The following is a 25,341-nucleotide window of genomic DNA, read 5'->3' as shown; positions in this document are numbered from 1 at the left end:
AGGCAACGTGGAAGATGAGGTAGATGTAATAAGATTCTTAATGATTGTTTTTGTTAAAGGATAGTTAGATTTGAAAGAAATTTAGTTAATTTGATTAGAATCTAAATATATGTAATGATGGGCCAAGTCAAAAATGAGTCAATTTGATTGCCTATATATATGAAGGTGGGGTTGCTAACTGAAGAAGGAAAAAAAATTATAGAGTATCAGAAAGAGAGAGACAGTAGCAAAAGAGAGAGACCAAGAAAAGAAGAAAAAAAGAGAGGAAAGAAAGGTAATATTGAGAGATAAAAACTTTCTCTCATTTTCTCTTCTTTTCACTATTCTTTTGAAAATTTTAACGGTACTGTTATTCTGCCAAATTTCTTTCTTAAATTTCTTCTCTACTTGATTTTATTCATATCTTTAGCTTTATTATTAATTAGTCCTAAGATCTTATTTTTTTTAAATAGTTGATTACTGGTGGATGAGTTATTTGGTACCAAATAAATACTAAAAGAATGTGTAATTTTAACTGTAAGATGCTGCTGTGAACTGATCCATAAAATTTGGGATCAGACAGTTAAAGGGTAAGGGACGTCTTATCATGGTTTGAGCTCCGTCATACAGAACTTTTCACATGCAGGAGACCCACATAAATTGGGTATTTAAATAGCTTCAGTTAAATATTATACAGTGTAGTGTTTATTATTATTCTACTGCTGTTTCATTTTTCTATTGAGAGAATGATATTTTCTGTTACTACAACTGAAAATGGTTATAGTTAAAAAAAAAGGAACCTCAATATTACTGAGAAATTTTCTCATGTTTTATTTATGTTGCTAACCTTTCCAGAAAATCATAATGCCTAGCCTAAGCTTGTCAGGTGAAGGATGGTGTATCAATCTTTACTCTTACGATGATCGCATGGAATTCTATATTGTAGTAGGAAATCAAGGAGCTGCTGCAATATTTTATGTTGAAAGTGTGGAGACCTACACCTATAGACTAGATTAGGATAAGACCCATGCATTGTATAATTATGTGATGTAAGGATGTAAGATACAAATAAAGTGATGTAATATATAGTAGGATGTAGGACCAGTGTAAAATATTTCCAGTATGTACTTGACTCAATGATATGTATAAAGTGACGTTAGTAGATGTTTGTTTAAGTTTCATTTTTAATTTTCTTATCGTCAATATTAAAATTTAAAGAAATCATGTAATATCCCTTATAAGAGTTAATATTAAGGGATGTTACATTTTATTGTATCAGAGCAGCGGTTCAGGTAAATAAAAGGCTAAACTATTATAGTTGCTTGATATTTGTTATAGGTCATGCATATTTTGAGTTATTTTAATGAGTCTGATCAACTCACTATCAAAAAACAATATATGTAGATCTATGGCAGATATCTTCAACTTCTGAACCAGAAGTTAACCCAGTAACAGATGCGTTTACTCGAGTGGCAGAAGCTCTTAGAGAACAGATTGTAACTAATCAACAAATTATTCAGGAGTTGAGGGAGGACCGTGTAACAAGAAATCACACCCATAATTCTGAAAGTGAAAGTGGACCTAGAAATGAAAATACTTAGGGAAGACTTAATTCTGATTATAAAGGACTCATTGAATTCCGTAAGCATAAACCTTCCACTTTTCGTGGATATTATAATCCTGAGGTAGCCATGGAATGGGTGAAAGAACTTGAGAAAATATTCCTGATAATGGACTGTCCTAATACTCATCGTGTAAACTTTGCCACATACTTATTGATTAGAGAAGCAGAGCATTGGTGGACAAATACCAATAGATATTTCCAAAGCCAAAGAATAGAGATTACTTGGACAACCTTTAAAGATGCCTTTTTGGGAAAATACTTTCCTCAAAGTGTAAGAAACAGAAAAGAAATAGAATTCCTTGAACCGAAACAAGAAAATATGACTGTTGGGGAATATGTGGCAAAATTTGAAGAACTATCCAGATATTCTAATTATGTACAAAACCAACCTAATGAAGAATGGTTGACAACTAAATTTGAATCTGGATTAAAACTTGAACTAAAAAGTATGATAATAGGACATCAAATCAGGAATTTTTCATCATTAATAAACAGGTGCATAGACATTGAAGCAAGCATGAAGGAAGCTGAGGAGGGAAGAGAGAAAGACAGAGTTTCAAGTCGGAGAAAGAACGATGACAACAACAGACAGAGGTTTTCAAGGGCACAAAACTCAGGAAATAACTTTGCTAACAACAGAGGAAGGAAGAATATAGGTAAGATGAATCCTCAGATTCTAGCATGTCCAAAATGTAAAAAGAATCATGCTGGAGAATGCCTAGCAAGAAGAGGTGTATGCTTTAAGTGTGGAAAACCTGGACATATGTTGAGACAGTGTCCTCAGAATCAAGGTCAGAAATTATCAACCCAATCTGCAACAAGAGGAAGAGTTTTCACTCTTAGTGGTCAGGAAGCGGCTCAAGTTTCAAATTTGGTTAAAGGTACTGGTCTAATACAAGATTCTCTTATAACTATACTGTTTGATTCTAGGGCTACTCATTCTTTCATATCCTTAACTTCTGCTCAAACGTTAAAATTACCAATTTCCATTTTACCTTCTTATCTTGAAATCTTTCTTCCTACTGGAGAAAAGATAATCACATCTCAAGTATGTAGAAATTGTCATTTTCAACTCAAAGGAAAATTGTTTGAGATAGATTTAGTTTGTTTGCCTATGATTGATATAGATGTGATTCTTGGTATGAATTGGTTGTCTGCTAATAGTGTGGTCATTGGTTGTCATAATAAAAGTATAATTTTCACAAAAGAGTCAGAACTTCCCAGTGAATCTTTATTCTTGTCAACTTCCCAACTTAGGAAGATTTTGCTAGATGGAGCACAATGATATGTTCTCTTTAATCTTTCAGGAGCAAAGGCTAAACCTGATGCAACCAGTATCCCTATTGTCTCTGAATACTTAGAGGTTTTTCCGGATAAAATTCCAGGCTTACCCCCAAACAGAGAAATTGAATTCTCCATTGACCTAATACCTGGAGTAGGGCCAATTTCTATTGCACCCTATAGGATGTCACGTGTAGAACTTGTTGAACTAAAGATACAATTAGAGGAACTTCTATCAAAACAGTTCATCAGACCAAGTGTGTCACCTTGGGGAGCACCAGTTCTTTTTGTCAAGAAAAAGGATAGAAGTATGGGATTGTGTGTGGATTATAGGCAATTAAATAAAGTCACCATTAAAAATAAATACCCTTTGCGTAGGATAGATGACCTTTTAGACCAGTTGAGAGGAGCCACGGTGTTTTCTAAAATAGATTTGAGGTCAGGATATCACCAGATTAGGATTAAGACTGAAGATATTCCAAAAACAGCCTTTAGGACTAGGTATGGACATTATGCGTATCTAGTGATGCCTTTTGGATTGACAAATGCTCCAGCAGTATTTATGGATTACATGAATAGAATTTTTAGATCTTACCTAGATCAATTTGTAGTGGTGTTTATAGATGATATTTTAATATATTCCAAGAATAAAGATGAGCATAAGGAGCATTTAAGGATACTATTACAAATTTTGAAAGATAAGCAATTGTATGCCAAACTTTCAAAATGTGAATTCTGGATGGAAGAAGTTAAGTTCTTAGGGCATGTTATTTCAAAAGAAGGAGTGACATATGATCCTAGTAAAATTGAGGCCGTAATACACTGGGAGAGACCTAAGACTATCACTGAGATCAGGAGTTTCCTAAGATTAGCAGGATATTATAGAAAATTTATTAAAGGATTTTCACAATTAGTATTACCTTTAACTAGGTTGACTAGAAAGGGAATCCCTTTTGTTTGGACACAAGAATGTGAAGATTGTTTTCAAGATTTGAAAAATAAGTTAACATCTGCACCAATTTTAATAATCCCTGATCCTTTAGGAAAATTTGAGGTTTACAGTGATGTATCTAGAAAGGGTTTAGGATGTGTATTAATGTAAGAAAGAAAAGTTGTAGCTTATGCATCAAGACAATTGAGACCTTATGAGGAAAATTATCCAACTCATGATTTAGAATTGGCTGCAGTAGTTTTTATCCTCAAGATTTGGATATTTGTATGGAGTCAAATTTGAAGTTTTTAGTGATCACAAGAGTTTTAAATATTTGTTTGATTAAAAAGAGTTGAATATGAGGCAAAGAAGATGGATGAAATTTTTGAAAGATTATGATTTTGAACTCAAATACCATCCAGGAAAAGCAAATGCGGTGGCTGATGCCTTAAGCAGAAAATCTCTTCATATGTCACATTTAATGATCAAAGAAATGGAGTTATTAGAAAAATTTCTGGACATGAGATTATCTGTAACTGTGTTGCCTTGAAGTTTAGGTATTAGTGAAATAAGGGTTGAAAATGAGTTAGTAAATAAAGTTAAAGAAGCTCAGTAAGAGGATCTTAGTCTAGAAAAAATGTTGGAACATAAAGGATTTACCAAAGAAGAAGATAGTTTGGTTAAGTTTCAAGGAAGGGTTGTTGTACCTAGAAAGGAGGAATTGATAAAAGAAATTTTAAATGAAGCACATAGTAGTAAATTCACAATTCACCCTGGTTCAACTAAAATGTATCAAGATTTGAAAAAGATATTTTGGTGGCCAGGAATGAAAAAATATATTGTTGAGTATGTTTCAAAGTGCTTAGTTTGTCAAAAGGTAAAAATTGAACATAAAAAATCTTCAGGATTACTTCAATCATTAGACATACCAGAATGGAAGTGGGAAAGTGTAGCAACTGATTTTGTGATGGGTATACCAAGAATCCAGGAGGGGTATGATGCAATTTGGGTAATCATTGATCGATTAACCAAATCTGCTCATTTTCTACCAATTAAGGCTCAATATTCTATTGATAGGTTAGCCTAACTATATATAAAAGAAATTGTCAAACTTCATGGTGTACCTCTAAGTATTGTGTCAGATAGAGACCCTAGATTTACTTCTAGATTTTGGGAATCTTTGCAGCAAGCCTTCAGAACTAAGATAAGACTGAGTACAGGTTACCATCCTCAAACTGATGGTTAAACGAAAAGAACCATTCAAACTTTAGAGGATATGTTGAGAGCATGTATTTTGGAGCAAGGAGGTAGTTGGGATAAATACATGTCATTAATAGAGTTTGCCTATAACAATAGTTACCATTATAGTATTGGAATGGCTCCCTATGAGGCACTTTATGAGAGGAAGTGCAGATCTCCCGTATGTTGGTATGAAAAAGGGGAAAAACAGTTGTTGGGACCAGAATTAGTCCAAGAAACCTCGAGACAAATTTAGATGATAAAAGGGAATCTTGAAAAAGCTCAAAACATACAAAAAAGTTATGCTGATAACAGGCGTAAACCTTTGGCTTTTGAAGAGAAAGAACATGTCTTTCTTAAACTTTCTCTTACAACAGGTGTAGGAATAACTCTTAAAGTTAGGAAATTGAGTCCTAGGTATATTGGTCCATTTCAAATACTCCGAAAAATAGAGCCAGTTGCTTATCAACTTGCTCTTCCACCTCATCTTTCCAATCTCCACAATGTCTTTCATGTTTCTCAGCTTAGAAAATATGTCCCATATCTCTCTCATGTTCTTAATATAGACTTAGTACCAGTTAAGAGAATCTGACTATTAAGACCAGACCAATTCAAATCCTTGATAAAAATATAAAGCAACTGAGAAATAAAGTGATTCCATTAATCAAAGTATCATGGGAAGGACTTTCACCACAAGAAGCGACGTGGGAAAAAGAAGAAGAATTGCGACAAATTTATCCATAATTTTTCTTAACAGGTATGTCGAAATTTTGAGGACAAAATTTTAATTAAAAGAGGAGAAATGTAATACTCAATATATATATATATATATATATATATATATATATATAATATATATATATAAATAATTATAAAAATAATAATAATAATAATAAATAAGTAATTAAATATTAAAATAAATAAATAAAAACAATATAATAAAAATAAAATAATATAACATAGTAGTAAATAAATATTATATATATATATATAAGAAAATATTATAGGTATTCAATAAATAATATTGTTATTTGTATTATAATAATTTAACTAAAAAGTAGATAACAAAAGAAAATATAACATTGTATATATAAGCTATCTATTATATGCAGTAAAAGATTACGTGGTATATAATACAAATATTACTTTATTAGTAATATTATAGTTATCCTTATATACACCATATAAAAAAAAATAACAATAAGGACTAATCTAGAAGAGGCAACATAGAAGATGGGGTAGAAGTAATAAGATTCTTAATGATTGCTTTTGTTAAAGGATAGTTAGATTTGAAAGAAATTTAGTTAATTTGATTAGAATCTAAATATACGTAAAGATGGGCCAAGTCAAAAAGGAGTCAATTTGATTGCCTATATATATGAAGGTGGGGTTGTTAACTGAAGAAGAAAAAAATAGAGTATCAGAAAGGGAAAGACAATAGCGAAAGAGAGAGACCAAGAGAAGAAAAAAGAAAAAGGGAAGAAAGGTAATATTGAGAGATAAAAACTCTCTCATTTTCTCTTCTTTTCACTATTCTTTTGAAAATTTTAATGGTAGTGTTATTCTGCCAAATTCCTTTCTTAAATTTCTTCTCTACTTGTTTTTATTCATATCTTTAGTTTTATTATTAATTAGTCCTAAAATCTTATTTTTTTTAAAAAATAGTTGATTACTGGTTGATGAGTTATTTGGTACCAAATAAATATTAAAAGAACGTGTACTTTTAACTGTAAGATACTGCTGTGAAATGATCCATAAAATTTGGGATCAGACAGTTAAAGGGTAAGGGATGCCTTATTATGGTTTGAACTCCGCCATACAGAACTTTTCACATGCAGGAGATCCACATAAATTGGGTATTTAAATAACTTCAGTTAAATATTATACAGTGTAGTGTTTATTATTATTCTATTGCTGTTTCATTTTTCTTTTAACTGGGGGAATGATATTTTCTGTTACTACAGCTGGAAATGGTTATAGTTAAAAAAAAAAAAAACCTCAATATTACTGAGAATTTTTCTCATGTTTTATTTATGTTGCTAACATTTCCAGAAAATCATAATGCTTAGCCTAAGCTTGTTAGGTGAAGGATGGAATACCAATCTTTACTCTTATGATGATCGCATGAAATTCTATATTGTAGTAGGAAATCAAGGAGCTGCTGCAATATTCTATGCTGAAAGTGTGGAGACCTGCACCTATAGACTAGATTAGGATAAGACCCATGTATTGTATAATTATGTGATGTAAGAATGTAAGATACAAATAAAGTGATGTAATATATAGTAGGATGTAGGACCAGTGTAAAATATTTCCAGTATGTACTTGACTCAATGATATGTATAAAGTGACGTTGGTAGATGTTTGTATAGTTTTCTTTTTAATTTTTTTATCATCAATATAAAAAATTAAAAAGTAATCATGTAATATCCCTTATAAGAGTTAATATTAAGGGATGTTACATATTATACTTACGCTATCAAATCTTTAGATTTTGTGTTGTTGTGGTATACATGTGCTTCTTCCCTGAATACACCTAAACATACATTCACACAAGTTCGCACACTTCTCCACTCAACGCATATGTTAACCAAGTTTTTTTCACATTAATTGGTGCTTTCTCAAGTCAAATAGATTCGTGTTTATCTACATTTTAATTATTTGTTACTTTGTTTAATTTTCATGAGAGCTTTAGCCACTTTTAAGTACGAAAATGACCCATTACAATTGTTTGTGTGATCACGTGCAGTGGGCACAAAGATTAACAATGAACCCCATCGCATCATGATTGGTACTAATAATGAGAATTATAAAAGAGAAGGGTAGCCTAGGAGCATGTGAGATCTACAACTTTCTGAGCGTCACAAATTGCGTTTACATGTGCATCTCTTAGAAGTACCGAGCCCATGTATACAAAAAAAAAAAAAAAAAAAAAGTACCTAGACCACCAATTTGCCACTTTGCTGTAATGTACAAACATTTGAGCATGTCCTAATTAATAAGAGGATAGTCACATTATGTGAGCTATAATAAGTTTGAGAAATGGCAACCTAACTAAATGAAAGAAACAGCAGCAAAATAGAAGGGGCAAATATAGTTATGGCGTGCATTTAACAAACATAATCTTTTTGCACATGAGCCAAGCATCGCATATACACAATATTATTTAATTTCCCGTAGTTCCTTGTTTTCTTATTTGTCTACGAAGACAACTTGCATGTTTGATGTTTCTACACATGGCATGTCTCTGTATATTTTTTTCTTTTCTCTCTCCGACCTTCCCATGATCAACATAAGCGATCTAACGGTGAGATTGACTGAGTGTCACATGGGTGTAACATAACTTGGGTGTCACAATATCTTATCCCTAATTTTATTATCAGTTTTAAAATGTTATACAAAATCTTCATTTTATCTTCTAAAAAAGTTCACAATAAGAGTATAAATAGGTTAGACTGGGCTATATTTTGACTTAAATAAGCTAGGCATCTGTAAAATATTTTAGGTCTGACCTAGTCTGGTTGCTTATATAAGCTCAAATTATAAATCTGTTTTGACTTATATTTAAAAAATTAAAAGACTTGGACTAGGTCTGTTAGCCTGTTTAAGCCTAGTAGACATTCAATAATTAAAAATATAACTAAAATAATATTACTTTTTTATTCAAAATCAATAAAATATTAATTTATTTATTTATTTAAAATAAATAATACGATATTTGCTCGACACGTAATAGAAAGCCTATAACCTGCTTTCTAATCATGCTTTTTTCTGAGACTTGAACCTGTTCTTTTGACTATATATAATAGATCAAATTTGATCTCATGTGAACCCTTTTACACCCTTGGTTAGCAGTAGGGATTCAGAATCAATATTGATAAAGCCAATAGTCATAAAATGGGAAAAAGTATATATAAGAGGTCCATTCACATTAAAAATAACTAAAGTGTGACACATATTAATATGTTAAAAGATTAAGTATATATATGAGCTTATTGTTTCTCAAGTTGTTTAAAATAACTTTATTTTCGGTTACTAAATCATAACTATACAAAGAAAGATCAATAGTGATAAAAGAAGAGAGAGAAAATGAGAATCATAACCATTCAAATGTGAATCAATTGTTATAAGAAAATAAATGAATAAAATGATATAGTTTTGGACTAACCGGAAATAAATATATCTCAAGTAATAACTTGAGAAATATTTTTCCTACACACACAGATATATATATATATATATATATATATATATATATATATATATATATATATATATATATATATATATATACATACATACATGTGCTTCACTTCTCTCATATAGTAGGAGAGAAGTTATTTTATACTATGAAATAAATAAAGTGGATCTCACCAATTTTAAAAAAAGAAAAGACACATCTTTTTATATGAGTATGCAATGAGAGATAAATCTCATATAATACGAGAGTATAATTTTCATATATATATATATATATATATCAGATTAAAAATTAACAAATTTGCATTTGAAAAGGCTGTTAGAGAAAAACTGTAATAAACTTTTTATTGAGTTAATAAAAAAGGCTTTAATCTAGTATTTAGCTCTTGACTTACGAGATAATTGAGTTGCTGCTTGACATTTTTTACACACATAACCAAACACTTTGTTTAAAATCTTTTAATATTTTGGCAACTTTATTTTTCCATGAATTTTTTTAAATATTTTTTATTTCAATAATGACATTATTTTAATATTATTGGAGATAATTTTACGACCGTGTCGTGCCATGCGAATCACTACTAAACTCTTCTAGTTTTTCCAAATATATATATATATATATATATGTGTGTGTATATATGGGATAGGATCAACTTACACCGGTGTAAGAATAATAAATCTTATACCAAATTTTAACCGTTGATTTCCGTGCATCCAACCGTTGGAATTTATTGAGAATTAAAAATTAATTAATGAGTGCGACCTAATGAATCTTAACCGTTAGATGCAGAAAATCAATAGTTAAGATTTGGTGTAAGACTTATTATTCTTACACCGGTGTAAGATGATCCTGCCCCTATATATATATATGAGATTTAATTTCTGCAGCTGCTATACGTTAGCAATTAAATATTTGCCATATATATACTTGAAAACATTAAATGCGAGGAATCATAACCATACAAAAGATGAAAGCATTAAATGTGAGAAATCATAACCATACACATGTCGTTGTTGTACGTAAAGTGGCTGCAGAAATGATTTTACCTATATATATATACATATATATATAAATATATATATATATGGGGACACTTTTTCTGCAGCAGCTGCAGAGAGCTGCTATCTGCAGCTAACACAGAAAAGTGGGCGCCACAGCTTTTCTTAAAAAAAAGAAAAAAAACAGGATCCGGAGCCGTATCCCAAGATCCGGAACCGTATCCTGGCTTGCTGTATGTGCAGCGGCTGCAGAAATGATTTTGTCTATATATATATATATATATATATATATATATATATATACATATATATATATATATATATATACATATATATATATATATATATATATACATGGGGCGGGATATTCTTACACCAGTGTAAGAGTTAGAAGTCTTACACTCAATCTTGACCATTGATCCACTTGTATCCAATGGCTCACATTACTAAAAAATTAGAGTCTTTATATATAAGTGTGATCAACGGACAAGATTAAAAGTGTAACTTACACTGGTGTAAAATGATCCTGACCCTGTGTATATATATATAGAGGTAAGATCCTTTGACACCGATGTTAAATTTGAAATTTGACACCTCATCTGAGAGCCATTAGATAAAAAAAGATCAATGATGTCACATGCTTACAAATGAGAGTCGTTGATTTTTTTTAATCAAACGACTCTCAGATGAAGTGTCAAATTTCAAATTTGACACCGGTGTCAAAGGATCATACCTCATATATATATATATATATATATATATATATATGCGTGGGAAAAACATTTCTCAAGCTGCTTGAGATAAATTTATCTCCGGCCACCCCAAAACTACGTCGTTTTGATTATTTATTTCCTTATATGTATTGATTCACCTTTGAATGGTTATAATTTCCCTTTTCTCTTTCTTCCTTTTTCACCATTGATCCATCTCCGACAGTTTGAGAAATGATAAACCCTGTATATATATATTTTAAGTAGAGTCTGTTTTAGGGGAACTTTTGTTAACGGATTTCACGTTAGAGCGGTTTGAGTTAGAGAGTATAACCAATTAACTATAAATTGATTTAACTCACATGAGTTACCTTATTTTAAAAATATTATTTTAAATTTTTTTTTCTCAATAAATAAAAGACGTAATTTTTAAAAAACAAATTTAAAAAAAGGGTTTTCAATTAGTCAGGTAACAGGACCAATTTTTTTTTTCTACAAAAGAAACGACAAGTTAAATAATGATAAAAAAAATTGAATAAACATTGTATTCAATGATTTTATCTTGTCTGTAGTGATTGCATGACAACAATTTCCTACCTACAACATGATTCTTATTTATTCCTTAAAAAAAATAACACACAACGTTTAAAAATAATAATACTGTTTCTTTTTTGTTCTCGTGTTTTTCAATTCTAAAAGTTATAAAGTTGTGTCGATGAAATTTGTTTGGTTCATTTAATGTTGTAACGGGATGGTCCCATAAAGCGAGGCGCCATATTCAAATTCCCACCACCTAATCCTTACTTTACTGTCTACGCTGAAAACAAAAGCAATGCGATACAGTGGAAATGACTCGTTGATTGGGGAAGGGATACCCTGAGGGTGGTCCTAAATTTCAAACCAAATGTCAATGCTTTTTTCAACCTTTGCTGGTGAAATGGCTTGTCACCACCAACTTTTCCCTCCAACTCCAACGCACTCGCATAACTTCAGCTTCCGCGATTTGTTCTAGATATGGTCCTAGAACAGCAAGGTATCATACCAGTGATAATTTATTATAGGGTTTATTTATTGTCTATCAGATATAAGAAATAAATTTATTTTTTACACGTATAAGAATATGTAAAATTTATATTTTTCTTTTTTTTTTTATTTTATGAACTCACATTAATCTCACATATTTTTATAAATATGTAAAAAATAAAATTTATCTCCTATAACATCCTTTATTATAATTAGATTTTGAATTTTGTGGGAATGATGTTTTAAACTGATTATAATTTGTGGCGTTCTTTTTTATTGCATGTGTTGGTATTGACAAGAGGGTATAGTGGTATACAGCAAAATCTAATAACTAATACGGGGTTAGCTACAAACTCTGGTGTAGATTCTTTGACTTGTTTCATTAGATCAGTAGCAATTAACTATTTAACTAAGCATCTCTTAACAACCAATTACAAGTGCAGGTGAATAAACTTATATGATAAAAGAAAAAAAAAAAAAAAAACCTTTGACTTTGCACACACACAGACGCATAGATATTAGATAGTGCCAGAGACAACAGTACCTACCTACCCATCAATCATACAAGCACACACGTAGGATAAGAGAAATATGAATCCACATCCCATGCTTATAATATCTTTAGTCCTTAACATCAAATCGTGTCTTGAGCCTCCTGACCTTATTATCAGTGCTTCCATTCTCTACAGTTTCTTTCCTTTTCTTTGCCATCTTCTTCTGTCTCGTCAGAAGAAGAGGGTCCCTCACTATTGGCTTCACTGGTTTGGCTGCTTTCTTTGGCCTTGATTCTCGAATTCTGGGTGCTTCCATCTCTCTTGGCTTCCTCATCAAACATTTTGAGAGGTGTTGTTTCAGCCTCACCCTTCAAGTTTGACTTTGAATTGTAGTCTTTTGTTTTGTACTTGTACCAAGAGGCCCAATAAAGGAAGTTAAAAAAGTTAAGGCAGCTCAGGATTGCTAAGAACCAAAAGAACAAGTTCAGGTTGTTTTGATTCAAATCGAACCCGTGCAACCATCCTTGTTTGCTTGGAGTGATCCTTTTGGTAACAGTATTAATGACATTGACAAAGACTGTACTCATGAAGTAACCAAGAGACATGGATAACCATGTGAAAGAAGTTGACAGTGATTTCATGGTTGCAGGTGCTTCTCTGTAAAAGAATTCTAGGAGTCCTACAGCTGTAAACATATCTGCAATTCCAAATATAGCAAATTGGAAGGATAGCCAAAATAGACTTATGGGCTTTGATGGGTCCTTTCTTCCTTGGTCCCTTCTTTTTACTTCTACAAACCCAGCTATTGTCATTGAAATGGAGGAAAGTACCAGCCCCATACCAACTCGTTGAAGTTGTGTAACACCTGAAGGGTGGTGAGTGATCTTTCGTGCAAATGGCACAAAGAAGAATTCATAAATGGGAATCAGGATGCACAAGAAGAGAAGGGGGATAACAGGAATGGATGCTGCAGGCACTGTAAAAGAACCAAGTTTTAGGTTCATTACATTCCCTTGCTGGACTGAGAATGTTTGAAGCTGAGCTAGACAAGTGTTCATTATAATTGTACTGGCTATAATGGGTAACATTCTGGTAAGGATCTTCACTTCTTCAACTTGTGTCACTGTGCAGACCTTCCAAGGCTGGGGTTCAAAGTTTTCTTGAAGAATGGTTGCTTTATCTAGAAACCTGATTCAACAAAACATAGCATTTTAACATACCTGTACTAGTATAAATGGGGGAAAAAAATAAAGAGGAGGGAATAAATGTCCTTCCAGACCCAATATTGTCATCAATTATATTTCAATTATTGTGCATGAGTAGTTAATTGGCTTTTGAAGTTGATTCCAGCAACTCCACACACACAAACACCCAAGAAAGGAAAAAAGAAATCATTGAGCTTGGCTGCATAGCTGCTATTCAAAAGGAAACTGTTTCTCATTTTCATTCAGTAAACCAACAAAAAAAGAAAAAGAGTTTGATTGCCCCCGGTACTTCTACACAAAAACTTTTTCTCTGCGTTTTTGTCAGGAAACTTTTTTCCCCCCCTTTTGTTTTGCTGTTTACAAATGGTGTAGATATATTTTTCATGATCATTCTCTGTATCTCTCTGCTGCTCCAAACGTGCAAGACTGATAGTAGGCCCAGAATCCTTGGCAATACATACTACGTCGTAAACGAAGAAAAAGAATCTTAACAAGACAATGTGCTGGACCATTTATTTCTTAATTGTCCTATCATTTGCAGAACATTTATTATCCTTGATTAGTTATAGCAATTATTCAAGTTGTCAGGCATGGATTTTGAGGATGGAGAAGGAGAGTCACCTCATCTGGTTGGTGTGTGCAATCTTCTCTACTACTGTAGCATCTTTATAGACCTCATAAAGCTCTTCACGAGACTCTGGCAGTGGTAGCTTTCGGTTTTTAAAAGCCACAACAATAACCTGTAGTGAACAAAAATAGCTTCTTGCTCAATATAGATGGTATGTGCTTATTAAATGAGGGAAACCAATTAGAGATTACAAACCTGAGCAATTCTTAAAATGGGGCTTTCACCAGGAGTTTTGATGCGGTAAAATGGCTTACCAAGAGCAAGGATCACAAAGCCAATGGAGGAAGCTATAGTTATTATGAAAAAGCCCCAGTGCCAAGCTCTTTGGGTGCTAACCCACACAACACCCGTAACCCCTATAATTGATCCCAAGGTTGTACTGAGCAAAAGCCAATTAAAAAAGGTTGCAAGAGCTTTTGCTTCAATTGGATCCTTTTCATCAAATTGGTCAGCACCCAATGCAGTCATCGATCCTCTGACTCCACCCATACCCAATGCATACAAACACAATGATGTGTAAAACATTACAGCTACACCACCTTTGACACAGCTTGACTTGCCACAAGCATCTGGGTGTAAATGGTCTAAAGCAGCTTGAACCGTGAGAAGCACCAAAGCCTGCAGGTTTTAAATCAGAAACAAACTTAACCTTTTTGAACCAATTGGTTTTCTCTATTTGGGGTTGGCCATTGGGATTTGGGAATTTTATTTTTATTTTTTTTCAAATAAATATTATTGTTTACCACTTACTTACCATAACTTCGAGTGATCCAAAAAGCAAGCATGTGGTTAATCTGTTCAAGTAAGTATCTGAGATGAAACCACCAACAAGGGAGAGCAAGAAAGTTGAACCCATAAAGTTTGTCAGTGTGTTGGCAGAGCTGGACAGATCAAAGCGCATCACCCCATAAAAGTATAGGACTAAGCTCACCATGTTTGCCACGAATCCCATGTTGTCCAATGCTGACAAGACTGCGTGAAGAAGGAAGAAAAGATCAAGATAGTTTGGTAGCTAAGCACACAGAACAAATACAAAGTGTGTTTGCTTCAAGACTAATGCTTACCAAAAATAAACATGCAAGCCCTGAATCCACCTTTTTGTTTCTTCCATTGGATGATGGGTTTGAGTTCTTCTTTTACCTCTTTGTCTCCCTGTATGACCAGATTTGAAACTCATCAACTACATCCTGAGAGAGAGAGAGAGAGAGAGAGAGAGAGAGAGAGAGGAGATAGAGAATGATGTGTTGAATGATTAGGCTTACCATTCTCGAGATATGGAGAGTTTTCAGACAAGAAGGGGTTATACGGTGAACATATAACCCAAATTGGAAGCTTTCGATGGGAAAGACAGTAGCTTTGAGCATAAAACGCAAAAGGGGGTTCCTTAGTTTAATGCCTTAAACTGTTTGCTTCTGTTCTTCAGTAATTGTCTTCGGTGCTATTTATCATGCTCTCTCTCTCCTTTTTCTTGGTCTCTGTGCTCACCAGTTCAGCGGTTTCAAACACCCAAACAGAAACAACATTATGGGTTATATTATTGACAATGGCATCACAATTTGAAATGGAAGCAGGGGAGGTTTAAGGTTGCTAATTATGGATGCTGAATCAATCAATGATCTTAATCAACCCAACATATATGCCCCACTCCATTTGATTTATATGCTTGTCCTCGCCGAACAATCCATTTGTGGCGTTGTATCATTATTTATAAACTAGAAGCTTTCAGTAAAGCTTACGGGTCAAATTGGAAGGAAGAGTCTACTTACAGAAATTGGGAAGACTTTTCCCTCCTTGATACATAGCATAGCATGTGATCAAGTGGATATATTACACATATCAAATTCCCAAATAATTTGCTCTTAATTGTGTCATAAGAATACATAATGAAGACCTTGAATAGTTGGTATTCAATTAATTGCTTGTACGAACTCCTGTTATTAGTTAGTTAAATATGTAAACAACCTTGTGTCAAAGTTTAGATTATTAAATTTTTAGGATATTGAGGAGTGCGATGAGGTTGAAACTTGTCCCTTCCCTAACAATTTGCCCTTAATTGTGTCATAAAAATAACCTTATGATAAGGCCATAATGAAGACTTTGAATAGCTGGTCATCAATCAAGTGCTTGTGTAAACTCGTGTTATTGTCAGTTAAATATAGAAACAACCTTGTGTCAAAGTTTAGATTATTAAATTTTAATGATACTGAGAAGTGGAATGAGGTTGAAACTTGTCCCTGGTTAGGCACTAGACAACATTGTCAGACGGAAAAGGATCCTATATTTTCCTTGCAATGGGAAAAACCAAAAGTACCCCCAGAATTTCTTTTCGTGACGAAGGCAACTAATAAAGCTACGCATTTCGCCAAAACCATGATGAGGCAGGGGTGGAGTTAGAATTTTTTTTATTATTAATGTTATGTGTATCCTTCTATAACCGAAGATTAATTTTCATCCAGTATTGTAGGACTTTTTTGGGACGACTTTTTCAAATTCTTTTTTCCATTAGCAGAACTCGAACTCAAGATCTCTAATTAAGGGACGAAGTTCCTCACCACTTGTGTGATGAATTAGAAAATTTCAGTTGGGTGGCGAAAGAGGAAAAAAGCATGACCTTTGGAGCCCTATTGCTAGATAAACCCTCTTATCATCTCATAGAAATTCAGTTTCGCCTTTTTCTTTGACCTTGTGGTCTAAAATCCGTCTCATTTGTACGGTCTCTTTCGAAATAGCAGTTTAAATACTAATATCCCTCAATCAAGCTAAATCTTTTTCTGTTTGAAAATCACTATCAACTGAAAACTCTTTTTTTTGGTATGTTATCCCATCCTCTTTTATTGGTGTCTGTGAAGCAAAGATGTGTGTTCTTTTCACCCCTCTATATTTCAACTTTCAAGTGAGTCACTTTGAAAGCTTGGGCAGCAAAAACTATAGTACCTTAGCTCTAAGGCAGTATGTGACAAGTTATCACATGTTGTAGTTTAATTAGTACTAGCTAATTGTTGCTGAGAAACAAGAAGACCAGTAATTCTGGGCTTGTTTGAGTACTAATTTTAAAAATAATTTTTTGATTTTCAGAAAAAAAAATATATTTGATAAAGTCTGTTTGGTAAAAATAATTATAAAAAAAAAATTAAATCATTTTTAGTGAAAATGTTTAAATTGTTTTTGTTTTATATTTTGATTTTTAACTTTCAAAACAGAAAAAAGACAGAAAACACATATTTCATTAATTATTTAACAAAATAATTTTAAGAATAAGGGGGCGTTTGGTTCAAAAGAAATTTTTTGAATACTAGGAAACTGTAATTACTAGGGAAATGGTTGGAAAGTGAGTTTGGTAGGAAAATGTAAAAAAAGTTGTTTGGTTAACCGAAATATTACCAGGGAAATTTATTTCAATTTGCAAAATCTATGTTCGAGAAAAACTTCGCACCTGTTTTCTCACTTCCCCAGTTATCTCAAAATACCACATCTCAAGTGGTATTCTGTAACAGTGAATTTCATCCAAAAATCAATACAAAAGTCATTTCCCCATCTATCCTATTTGTCTAGTATTTTTTTCAAAAACCTGAACCAAACGTGATATTTTCCAATATTCACCTACACTTTACCATCAATCTCAAAATAAATCTTCTACCAAACACTACCTAAAAAACTCAATAATACAATCAATCACACCTCCTATATCTGTATTGAAGTTTCTGCATGTGATAAAGAAATTGCTCTGTAGCTGTCATGTACTATGTAACCCAGGATAATTCCAAGTTTAAACTTCAGAAGCCTGCAATTGTACTCCAACCTGTATGGAACTATAAGCCTAAGTGCCAGCAAACTCTGAGATTAAACTTCACAAGCCAGTTATTGTTGCTCACATTCCACATCTAAAAAGCATAGGTAGGATCAGGTGTAGTCAGAAACAGATTCTCTTTTTTGAACTAATTATTATCTTAGCTAACATATAAAAGAAAAGGGAAATGTAATTCTCATGTATGAGACAAATTGTCTCATACAAAACACACAAAAGTGAATGAGACCTATTAAAAAAAGAGAAAAGTGTGTTGCATGAGATAATTTATCTCATGCAATATGAGAAAAACATATCTCATAAAAGAATTGTAGTCAGAAAATTATTAGCTACAATAAAATCAATAGCCAGTTAGCCACTAGGTCCACTACCAAGAGAAGTTAGTAAAGCCGTTGAATCTTTGGGTCCTAACCTATCAATTTGAGTCTCTATCATACATACAACCTTTTGCGTGTGGGCGGTTTTCTATGAATGAATAAACTTTCATAAAGGCTATAGATGTTTCTCTATCTCAAAGACACAACGTTATGGTCCTTAATTCATAAATGTTCTTTTTCATAAAGCTTGATATATTATCCCCACTTTCCATGCTGTATGCTTTTCAATGACACCCATTCTATATCACTTTTCACACAAATTTGTCCATGCTTTTCTAAAGTAACATCTTTTGGCTTTCTCTCTGTTTTCTTTTTCCTTCTACGATTTCATACTTCTAGCTAGGCATACAGCGTGTACCAGTTGTTTTCAACCTTGGCAATTCTACTATTGTTGTTTCTTGTTGCCCACGGCATCGTATTTTTTTTTTCTGATGATGCTGTGAGTTTATGGCAGAATATGTCATTTCTGCATATGCGTGTGACAGTGAATCAAGAATTAAGATAAAATTTTGCAAAATGTGACAAATAAATGGAAACGTGTAAATTAAAACGTTGACAGAAAATGAAACTCACCTCAACTAATCTTTCAAGTATAGCAATAGTAGCTGTCATTTGGTGTCTACTGTGTGCGTGTTGCTTCAAGCTTATCATTAACTTCGTCTTTTCGTTTCGTTTGTTAAATTCTCTAGGCGGAAATGAAGGGACCGTGACCTTTCTTGGTTCGTGTTATTGTTAACTGTATAAACTGGCTAGTTACTACCTAAGTCTAAAATATAACTAACATGACTGCATAATTATTGTTTGGGTAAAGTATTTGTCATTTTAAAGGACTTAAAGTTATATCATTTTAATTGAGAAAAAAAGAAAAATTATGAAGAAGAGAGTATGAACAAAATAAAAATAAAAATGTGGATTCTATCTTTTTACGAGAATAAAATAACATAAGTTGGATCATTTAAAAAAAAAAACAGCTACCAAAAAAAATTAGGGCGAAGGAGCTTGACGGTGGCATGTGGATTGTAGAGATAGTTTGGAAAGAGGAATGCTTAGTTAAGCGGCGTATAAGGTGGACCATCAACTCATTGCCGTTAGATATAATATTATAATATATTTTTAATAGATGGCTGAGATTTGTCGTGAGGATTTTTAATATATTTTGTTTTAAGGATTATACTCTTATCTGATATCATAATAATTAGGAAATGAAGGGTCATTAATTTGCCATAGTTTTCTTTTCATGATTCTTTCCTCCACAACAACAGTTGATAGATTCACTATTCATCTTAAAAGATGATTGTGAAGAGGCTATTCATAACTTGTCAGTTGTCACTTCTGAACAAAAGTTTCCAAGGATGGTGAATAAACTTTACAGTGACCAAAATGACTATCTCTGTTAAGATGTCAAACTCTGATGCACATAAAATATATTGGATTGATGATATATACCTAACGCGTACACTTGTATCTCTAAGAATATTGAGGTTTATTATTGTCAAATTAAATGATTTTGTGTCATGCATCAATTGAACGCATTTCAATTTGAACTTGAATATCATTTTTTCTCTCAATAAATTTGGCGAAGAGTAAAGAATCTCAAAACAAAATTCTAAAGGAATTGTTATGAAATTTAGTTTTATGAAATTAAAATAGATTCGTAACAGTGTTGAATTCGAGTTGAATTGGGTGGTGCTATGTATGGTTAGTAAAAACATGTAAAGGGCTAAAAATAAATATTAAAAACTGGGGAAACATGCTATATATAATGCAGTCAGATCTTGGTGGTATACATGATAAAAGCCACCTGGCGGGTAAAGGTAGAAAGTGGGGATGGTGTGATCCACTAAACCAGCTGTTTTAGTAAATGGGAATTTTAATTAAGGCATACATAAAACATATATAATAATATACTGCAGTGAAGTCATAGGGCCATATTGTGAAATAAAGAGTTTTCAGTATCATTAACATTCGATGCCAAGTCATATAAAAGACTAGCTCATATTAATTTGTATAAGGGAATATCTCGTAAGAAACAATGTATATTTTACCTTTTTTTGGCTCTCAGTTTTTTATTTTTTAATTAATTCTATTAACACATAAAAATATACAGGCAAAGTTTGAATTGTTTCATTCCACGAGCCCTTATCGCGATATTCGAAAGAAAACACTTTTTTCTTTTATTGTGGAAAAAAGGGGCTGAGCCCCACAAAACAAAAGAAACTAAAATTAAATCATACTAGATAAACAAAAATACTTCTTTTACACTTTATTTGAAAAATGAACCGAATCTATTAGTGTGTGAATAACAATCTTGTTGGAATTAGTTTTTTTTTTTTTTTATCAATTTTTGTTCCCAGATATAAAAATAGATAGAAATAGTATTTGCCAAACTGATTTATTTTTTCTTACCGAAAATGAATCGGTTCAATTTTTGTTCTGCAAAACATAAAAGAGAATATTTTTAATTTTTTCGATCATAAAATTAGAAACATTTATCTCTCTCAATCACTATCCATCACTACCACCACCACCACAACCACCATCCCGACATGACCACCGTTACAATCGTCTGCTATCGTCGTACCACCTCCATCACGATATCACCGCCACCATCACCACTACCTCCATGCCACAGCTACCATCATCTGAGGCGGATCCAGGTACATGAGAAGGGGGCAAGTGCCCACCCTTAAAATATGATGTAAAATACAAAAATACCCTTCTTTTAAAATTCAAGTTTTTCCAATTTAATTTCGGGGTAAGATATTATAACTACCAATTAGGGTTACTACCTATATTACTATTAATCAATTTCATCATTAGATCGATTATGTTGATCCAACGGTTATATGTATTTTCATCTTTATATGGTTATGATTATCCATATTCAATACTTTATATTTATTTTCACCTTTGTATATGTAATATTCAAAAAAAATAAAATAATAATAATAATAATAATAAAAAATTGACGCCATTAGCGCCAACATTGGCGCTAATCGCGCCAATTGTGGTGCCAAATAAAAAAAATAAAAAAAGAAAGCGACGCCAGTAGCGTCAAAATGGCGCCTTTTGCTCCAAAGTGGGGCCTAATAGTGGTGTCGTTCGCGTCAATTTTTACGCGAAGAGCGTGAACGTATATATATATATATATATATATATATATATATGTTTACGTATATGTAAAATAATAATAATGATGATGATAATAATATTAATAAAAAAAAATAAGTAATTAAAAATTTAGATAAATGTACGTAATATATAATATATTAATAATAAAATAAATAATACTAATAATAATATAATAATTGATAAAAATAAGAATATGTATAAATATATTGCAGAAAGTAAATAAAACTTATGTAAACGTGGAGGCACCTGAGGACGGTTTACGAGAATCTTTCTAGAAACGTAATACGTGGTTAGTTATCTGAATAGTAATGATTACTTAATTACTAGTTACGTTCGAATCTAACGACATGTAACCATAAGCAAATTTCTTTCTTTATATATGTATATATATACATCGCTGTGCATAAGAAGAAAGAGAGAACAGTGAGAAGAAAGAAAAGAGAGAGAGAGAGATCAGTAAGAAGTGAAAGAGAGAGAGAAAGAGAAATCAACAAAAAATGAAAAGGAGAAAAGCGACGAAACAGAAGGTAATATTGGGGGGATTAAAAACACTCTCTCGTGTTTTTCGTTTGTTTAATCATTTTGCGAAAACGATGTTTAACTTTAATACCTCTGTCATCTTACCAAACTCTTTTCTTTATATATTCTTCTGGTTGAGTTTATTCTTTGATGTTATTCTTTTGTAGTATATTGGTTTTCTTTAAAATTTTATTTCTTTTCAATATTCCTTGAATTTGTTTACAGTAGTTAGTTTTTACTTAATTCTATTACGGTTTATTTATATTCTTTTAAATTGGTTTCTGATTTCTAACTGGGTCGTTATTTGGTACTAAATAATTATGAAGAGAATGTGTATATTTAACTGATGAAGACTGCTATGAACTGAACCACAGAGTTTGAGTTCAGACGATTACAGTGTAAGGGACGCCTTATCGTGGTTTGAGCTCCTCCACAATAAATATTTCATATGCAGAAGACCACAAAGTTAGAAACTTATTTAGCTTCGGTTAAATATTACACAATGTATTATTTATTATACTATTTCATTCTATTAAATTATCTGAGAGAATGGTATTTTCCGTTATTACGGCTGGAAATAGTTATAGTTATAAAACCTCAATATTACTCAGATTTATCTCACGTGTGTTTGTTTTTATGCTAACATTTCCAGATTATCATAATGCCTAGTCTAAGCTTAACAAGAGAAGGATGAAGTATCAATATTTACTCTTACGAGGACCGCATGGAGTTTTATATTGTAGTAGGAAATCAAGGAGCGACTTCAATATTCTATGCTGAGAGTGTGGAGACCTACACATATAGACTAGATTAGGATAAGACTTTTGTATTATTATGTGATGACGGTATGTAAAATATAAACTGAAGTGATATAATATTTAGTCTGAAGTGATGTAATATTTAATAGACCGTAGGACCCATGTAAAATAACTTCATTTTGTATCTAACTTAACATTATCTATAAAGTAATGTTGGTATATGTTTATATACTTTTCTTTATTGTTATTATCATCAATATATATTAATTAAATACCATTATCTTCTTTCCATCTTATTTCTCATTGACGTTGCATAAAGCGAAAACATATATATAAGAAAACATGTAATATTCCTTATAAACGTTAATATAAAGGGATGTTACATAATAGTTATGATTTCTCATATTTAATGTTTTTACGTTAAATATGGGGATCATAACTATATAAAGATGAAAATAAATATAACCGTTGGATCCACATAATCGATCAATGGTGAAATTGATTGGTAGTAACCTAGTTGGGTTGTTACGATATCCTACCCCTTTAATTTTCCTCCTTCTATTTTATTTTCATGTGATTTTTTTTTCTCACCTTCATTATCCAAACCTAACATCATATAGCTCTATTCCAGACCCATCATTTGCATCTACATACTGATTTAACTCCTCTCAAACCTCAATCTCCGTTATTGGAAGTTGGAACATTTGCTTCTTCCTCTATCATCGGTCTAGTTGAGTCGTAATCCGTCTAGATTTAGATTTAAACCAGACCCAGCTAGCCGACAGCTACTCGCAAGCATTCCGGACCAGACCTAGATTTATATGTACTTGAACTTATTGAGTGCCCACCCTTCATTAATTTTCGGGATCCGCCATTGACCATCATGCCACCACCACCACCACCACTACCATCACCGTCACCACTACCATCGTCGCAGTCACTGCCGTAACCACCACTACCATCACTGTGCCACCATTATCACTACTGCTATTACCACCACCATCACCGAAGCCATTGCCCTCAACACCACCACCGTGTCATCACCATCATCGCTGGCACCACCACTACTACCATGCCATTACCACCACCACTACCACCACCATCATATGAAAAGAAAAGTGATGATCCGAAAAATTCTTATGCTTAATAGGAATAATTTTTTATTTCTTGTGTTATCAGACACAATTCTCATTCTCAGAATAAAAATAGAACATATTATCAAACACATTTTTTGTCCTCATAAACCATTCCAAGGCACATAAATGTAAATGAATTGTTTATTTTCAGAAACAGTGCCAGAAAATAGAATGATTATTATGCACACCCTTAAATTAACTCGATAAGATATGTGAGTTAGGCACACAAAATTTAAATTCAAAATTTTCTAACCGAACTTAAACTTTCACAAATTGACATACTTCATAGATCAGCGCTCTAACGTTAATTTTATTTTATTTTTCACGTATAACTTATCACCTAAACAACATTTCATCATTTTTTATTTTAAGTATTGAAGCCAAATTAGCAGATGGAATAGTTCTATACTATAATTTATATGTCATTAGTCTAAAATTATGTTACTCAAATTTCTGAATTTTTATAGAAATATTTTTTTCCAAAATTAAATTTAATGACTTTTCTAAAGAATTATTGGGCTAATAGACCAACCCATCCAATCAAAAGCCCTAAGCTTAAAATATAATGGGGACTATTTAGAATAATGCCGATTTTAAAAAAAAAATTGTTGACGTTCGTGTGGTTTAATAATACACTGATTATTTTTATTAAATTAACTTAATTAATTGAATATAAAATTGAATTAAATATTTTTATTTTTGTTTAACCATCTACTCGGCTATTCCTTGGGCATGGATTTCTAATACAATTTTTCAGAAGTCTTGAAATAAATTTTATTGTTTTAAATTTATAATCCTTATAACATTAAAAGTATTTTTTTCTTATGTTGGTTCTTATGTATTATACTCTAGTCGTTATTATTTTTTTAAACTACAACATCTGAATTAAAGCACTAATTAAGCATAATACATAAGAAAATAATTGCCGCCCATGTGATCCTATTTGCCTTGAATTAGACTAATTAAGTAATCAACAAATTGATGAATAATATATGGAAAAAAACATCTAATGTAATTTTAGATAATTTTGTCTAATGTTCACCGAAGACGTCGTTTTGGAGTTAAAAAATTTAAAAATTAGAATGATAAAGACTATTATAACCCTGAATTAAATTAAAATTATAAATACACTATGATTTTCGCTCCAAAACAACTTCGTTTCTGAGAACATTAGACAAAGAGTTCTAAAATAACTTAAAAAAAATGAACATTTTTTAATAACTTTATAAAAAAAAAAAACTAATGTACACATAATTTAGCCCAAATGCATTTTGCAGTTAAAACCGTAACTTTTTAAGTAT

The 25,341-nt window shown here is 32.0% G+C and overlaps 2 protein-coding genes across 2 annotated transcripts; one reads left to right on the top strand and one right to left on the bottom strand.

The window, feature by feature from the left end:
* Positions 1 to 1,670: 1,670 nt before the first annotated feature.
* LOC133313631 (uncharacterized) lies at positions 1,671 to 7,268 on the top strand. The gene is made up of 4 exons (XM_061515027.1): positions 1,671 to 2,484; positions 2,731 to 2,793; positions 2,911 to 3,698; positions 7,107 to 7,268. The coding sequence occupies exons 1-4, from the start codon at positions 1,671 to 1,673 to the stop codon at positions 7,266 to 7,268; spliced, it is 1,827 nt and encodes a 608-aa protein (XP_061371011.1).
* Positions 7,269 to 12,416: 5,148 nt separating this feature from the next.
* Positions 12,417 to 15,973, bottom strand: LOC133313615 (protein NRT1/ PTR FAMILY 4.5-like). Its single transcript, XM_061515012.1, has 6 exons — positions 15,576 to 15,973; positions 15,378 to 15,465; positions 15,068 to 15,285; positions 14,509 to 14,931; positions 14,307 to 14,425; positions 12,417 to 13,668 (listed from the first exon to the last, which is right to left on the bottom strand). The coding sequence occupies exons 1-6, from the start codon at positions 15,675 to 15,677 to the stop codon at positions 12,654 to 12,656; spliced, it is 1,965 nt and encodes a 654-aa protein (XP_061370996.1). The 5' UTR covers positions 15,678 to 15,973; the 3' UTR covers positions 12,417 to 12,653.
* Between the last annotated feature and the right edge of the window lie 9,368 nt (positions 15,974 to 25,341).

This window comes from Gastrolobium bilobum, unplaced genomic scaffold (genome assembly GCF_033153095.1).
Source record: "Gastrolobium bilobum isolate Gb01-03AN ecotype WA unplaced genomic scaffold, APGP_CSIRO_Gbil_v1 utg33260, whole genome shotgun sequence".
Classification (NCBI taxonomy): Eukaryota; Viridiplantae; Streptophyta; class Magnoliopsida; order Fabales; family Fabaceae; genus Gastrolobium; species Gastrolobium bilobum.
Note: the sequence above shows the minus strand (reverse complement) of the source record. Positions and strands in the feature narration are given on the sequence as shown.

Excerpts from the sequence above, each read along its gene's own strand:
- LOC133313615 (XM_061515012.1), bottom strand. The coding sequence starts at position 15,677 with ATGCTCAAAGCTACTGTCTTTCCCATCGAAAGCTTCCAATTTGGGTTA. Across the intron at positions 15,286-15,377 it reads GGCTTGCATGTTTATTTTTG|TCTTGTCAGCATTGGACAAC; the intron begins GTAAGCATTAGT and ends TTCTTCACGCAG. Across the intron at positions 13,669-14,306 it reads GCACACACCAACCAGATGAG|GTTTCTAGATAAAGCAACCA; the intron begins GTGACTCTCCTT and ends TTGTTGAATCAG.
- LOC133313631 (XM_061515027.1), top strand. The coding sequence starts at position 1,671 with ATGGAATGGGTGAAAGAACTTGAGAAAATATTCCTGATAATGGACTGT. Across the intron at positions 2,485-2,730 it reads AGTTTCAAATTTGGTTAAAG|ATGTGATTCTTGGTATGAAT; the intron begins GTACTGGTCTAA and ends TGATTGATATAG. Across the intron at positions 2,794-2,910 it reads CATTGGTTGTCATAATAAAA|GAGCAAAGGCTAAACCTGAT; the intron begins GTATAATTTTCA and ends TTAATCTTTCAG.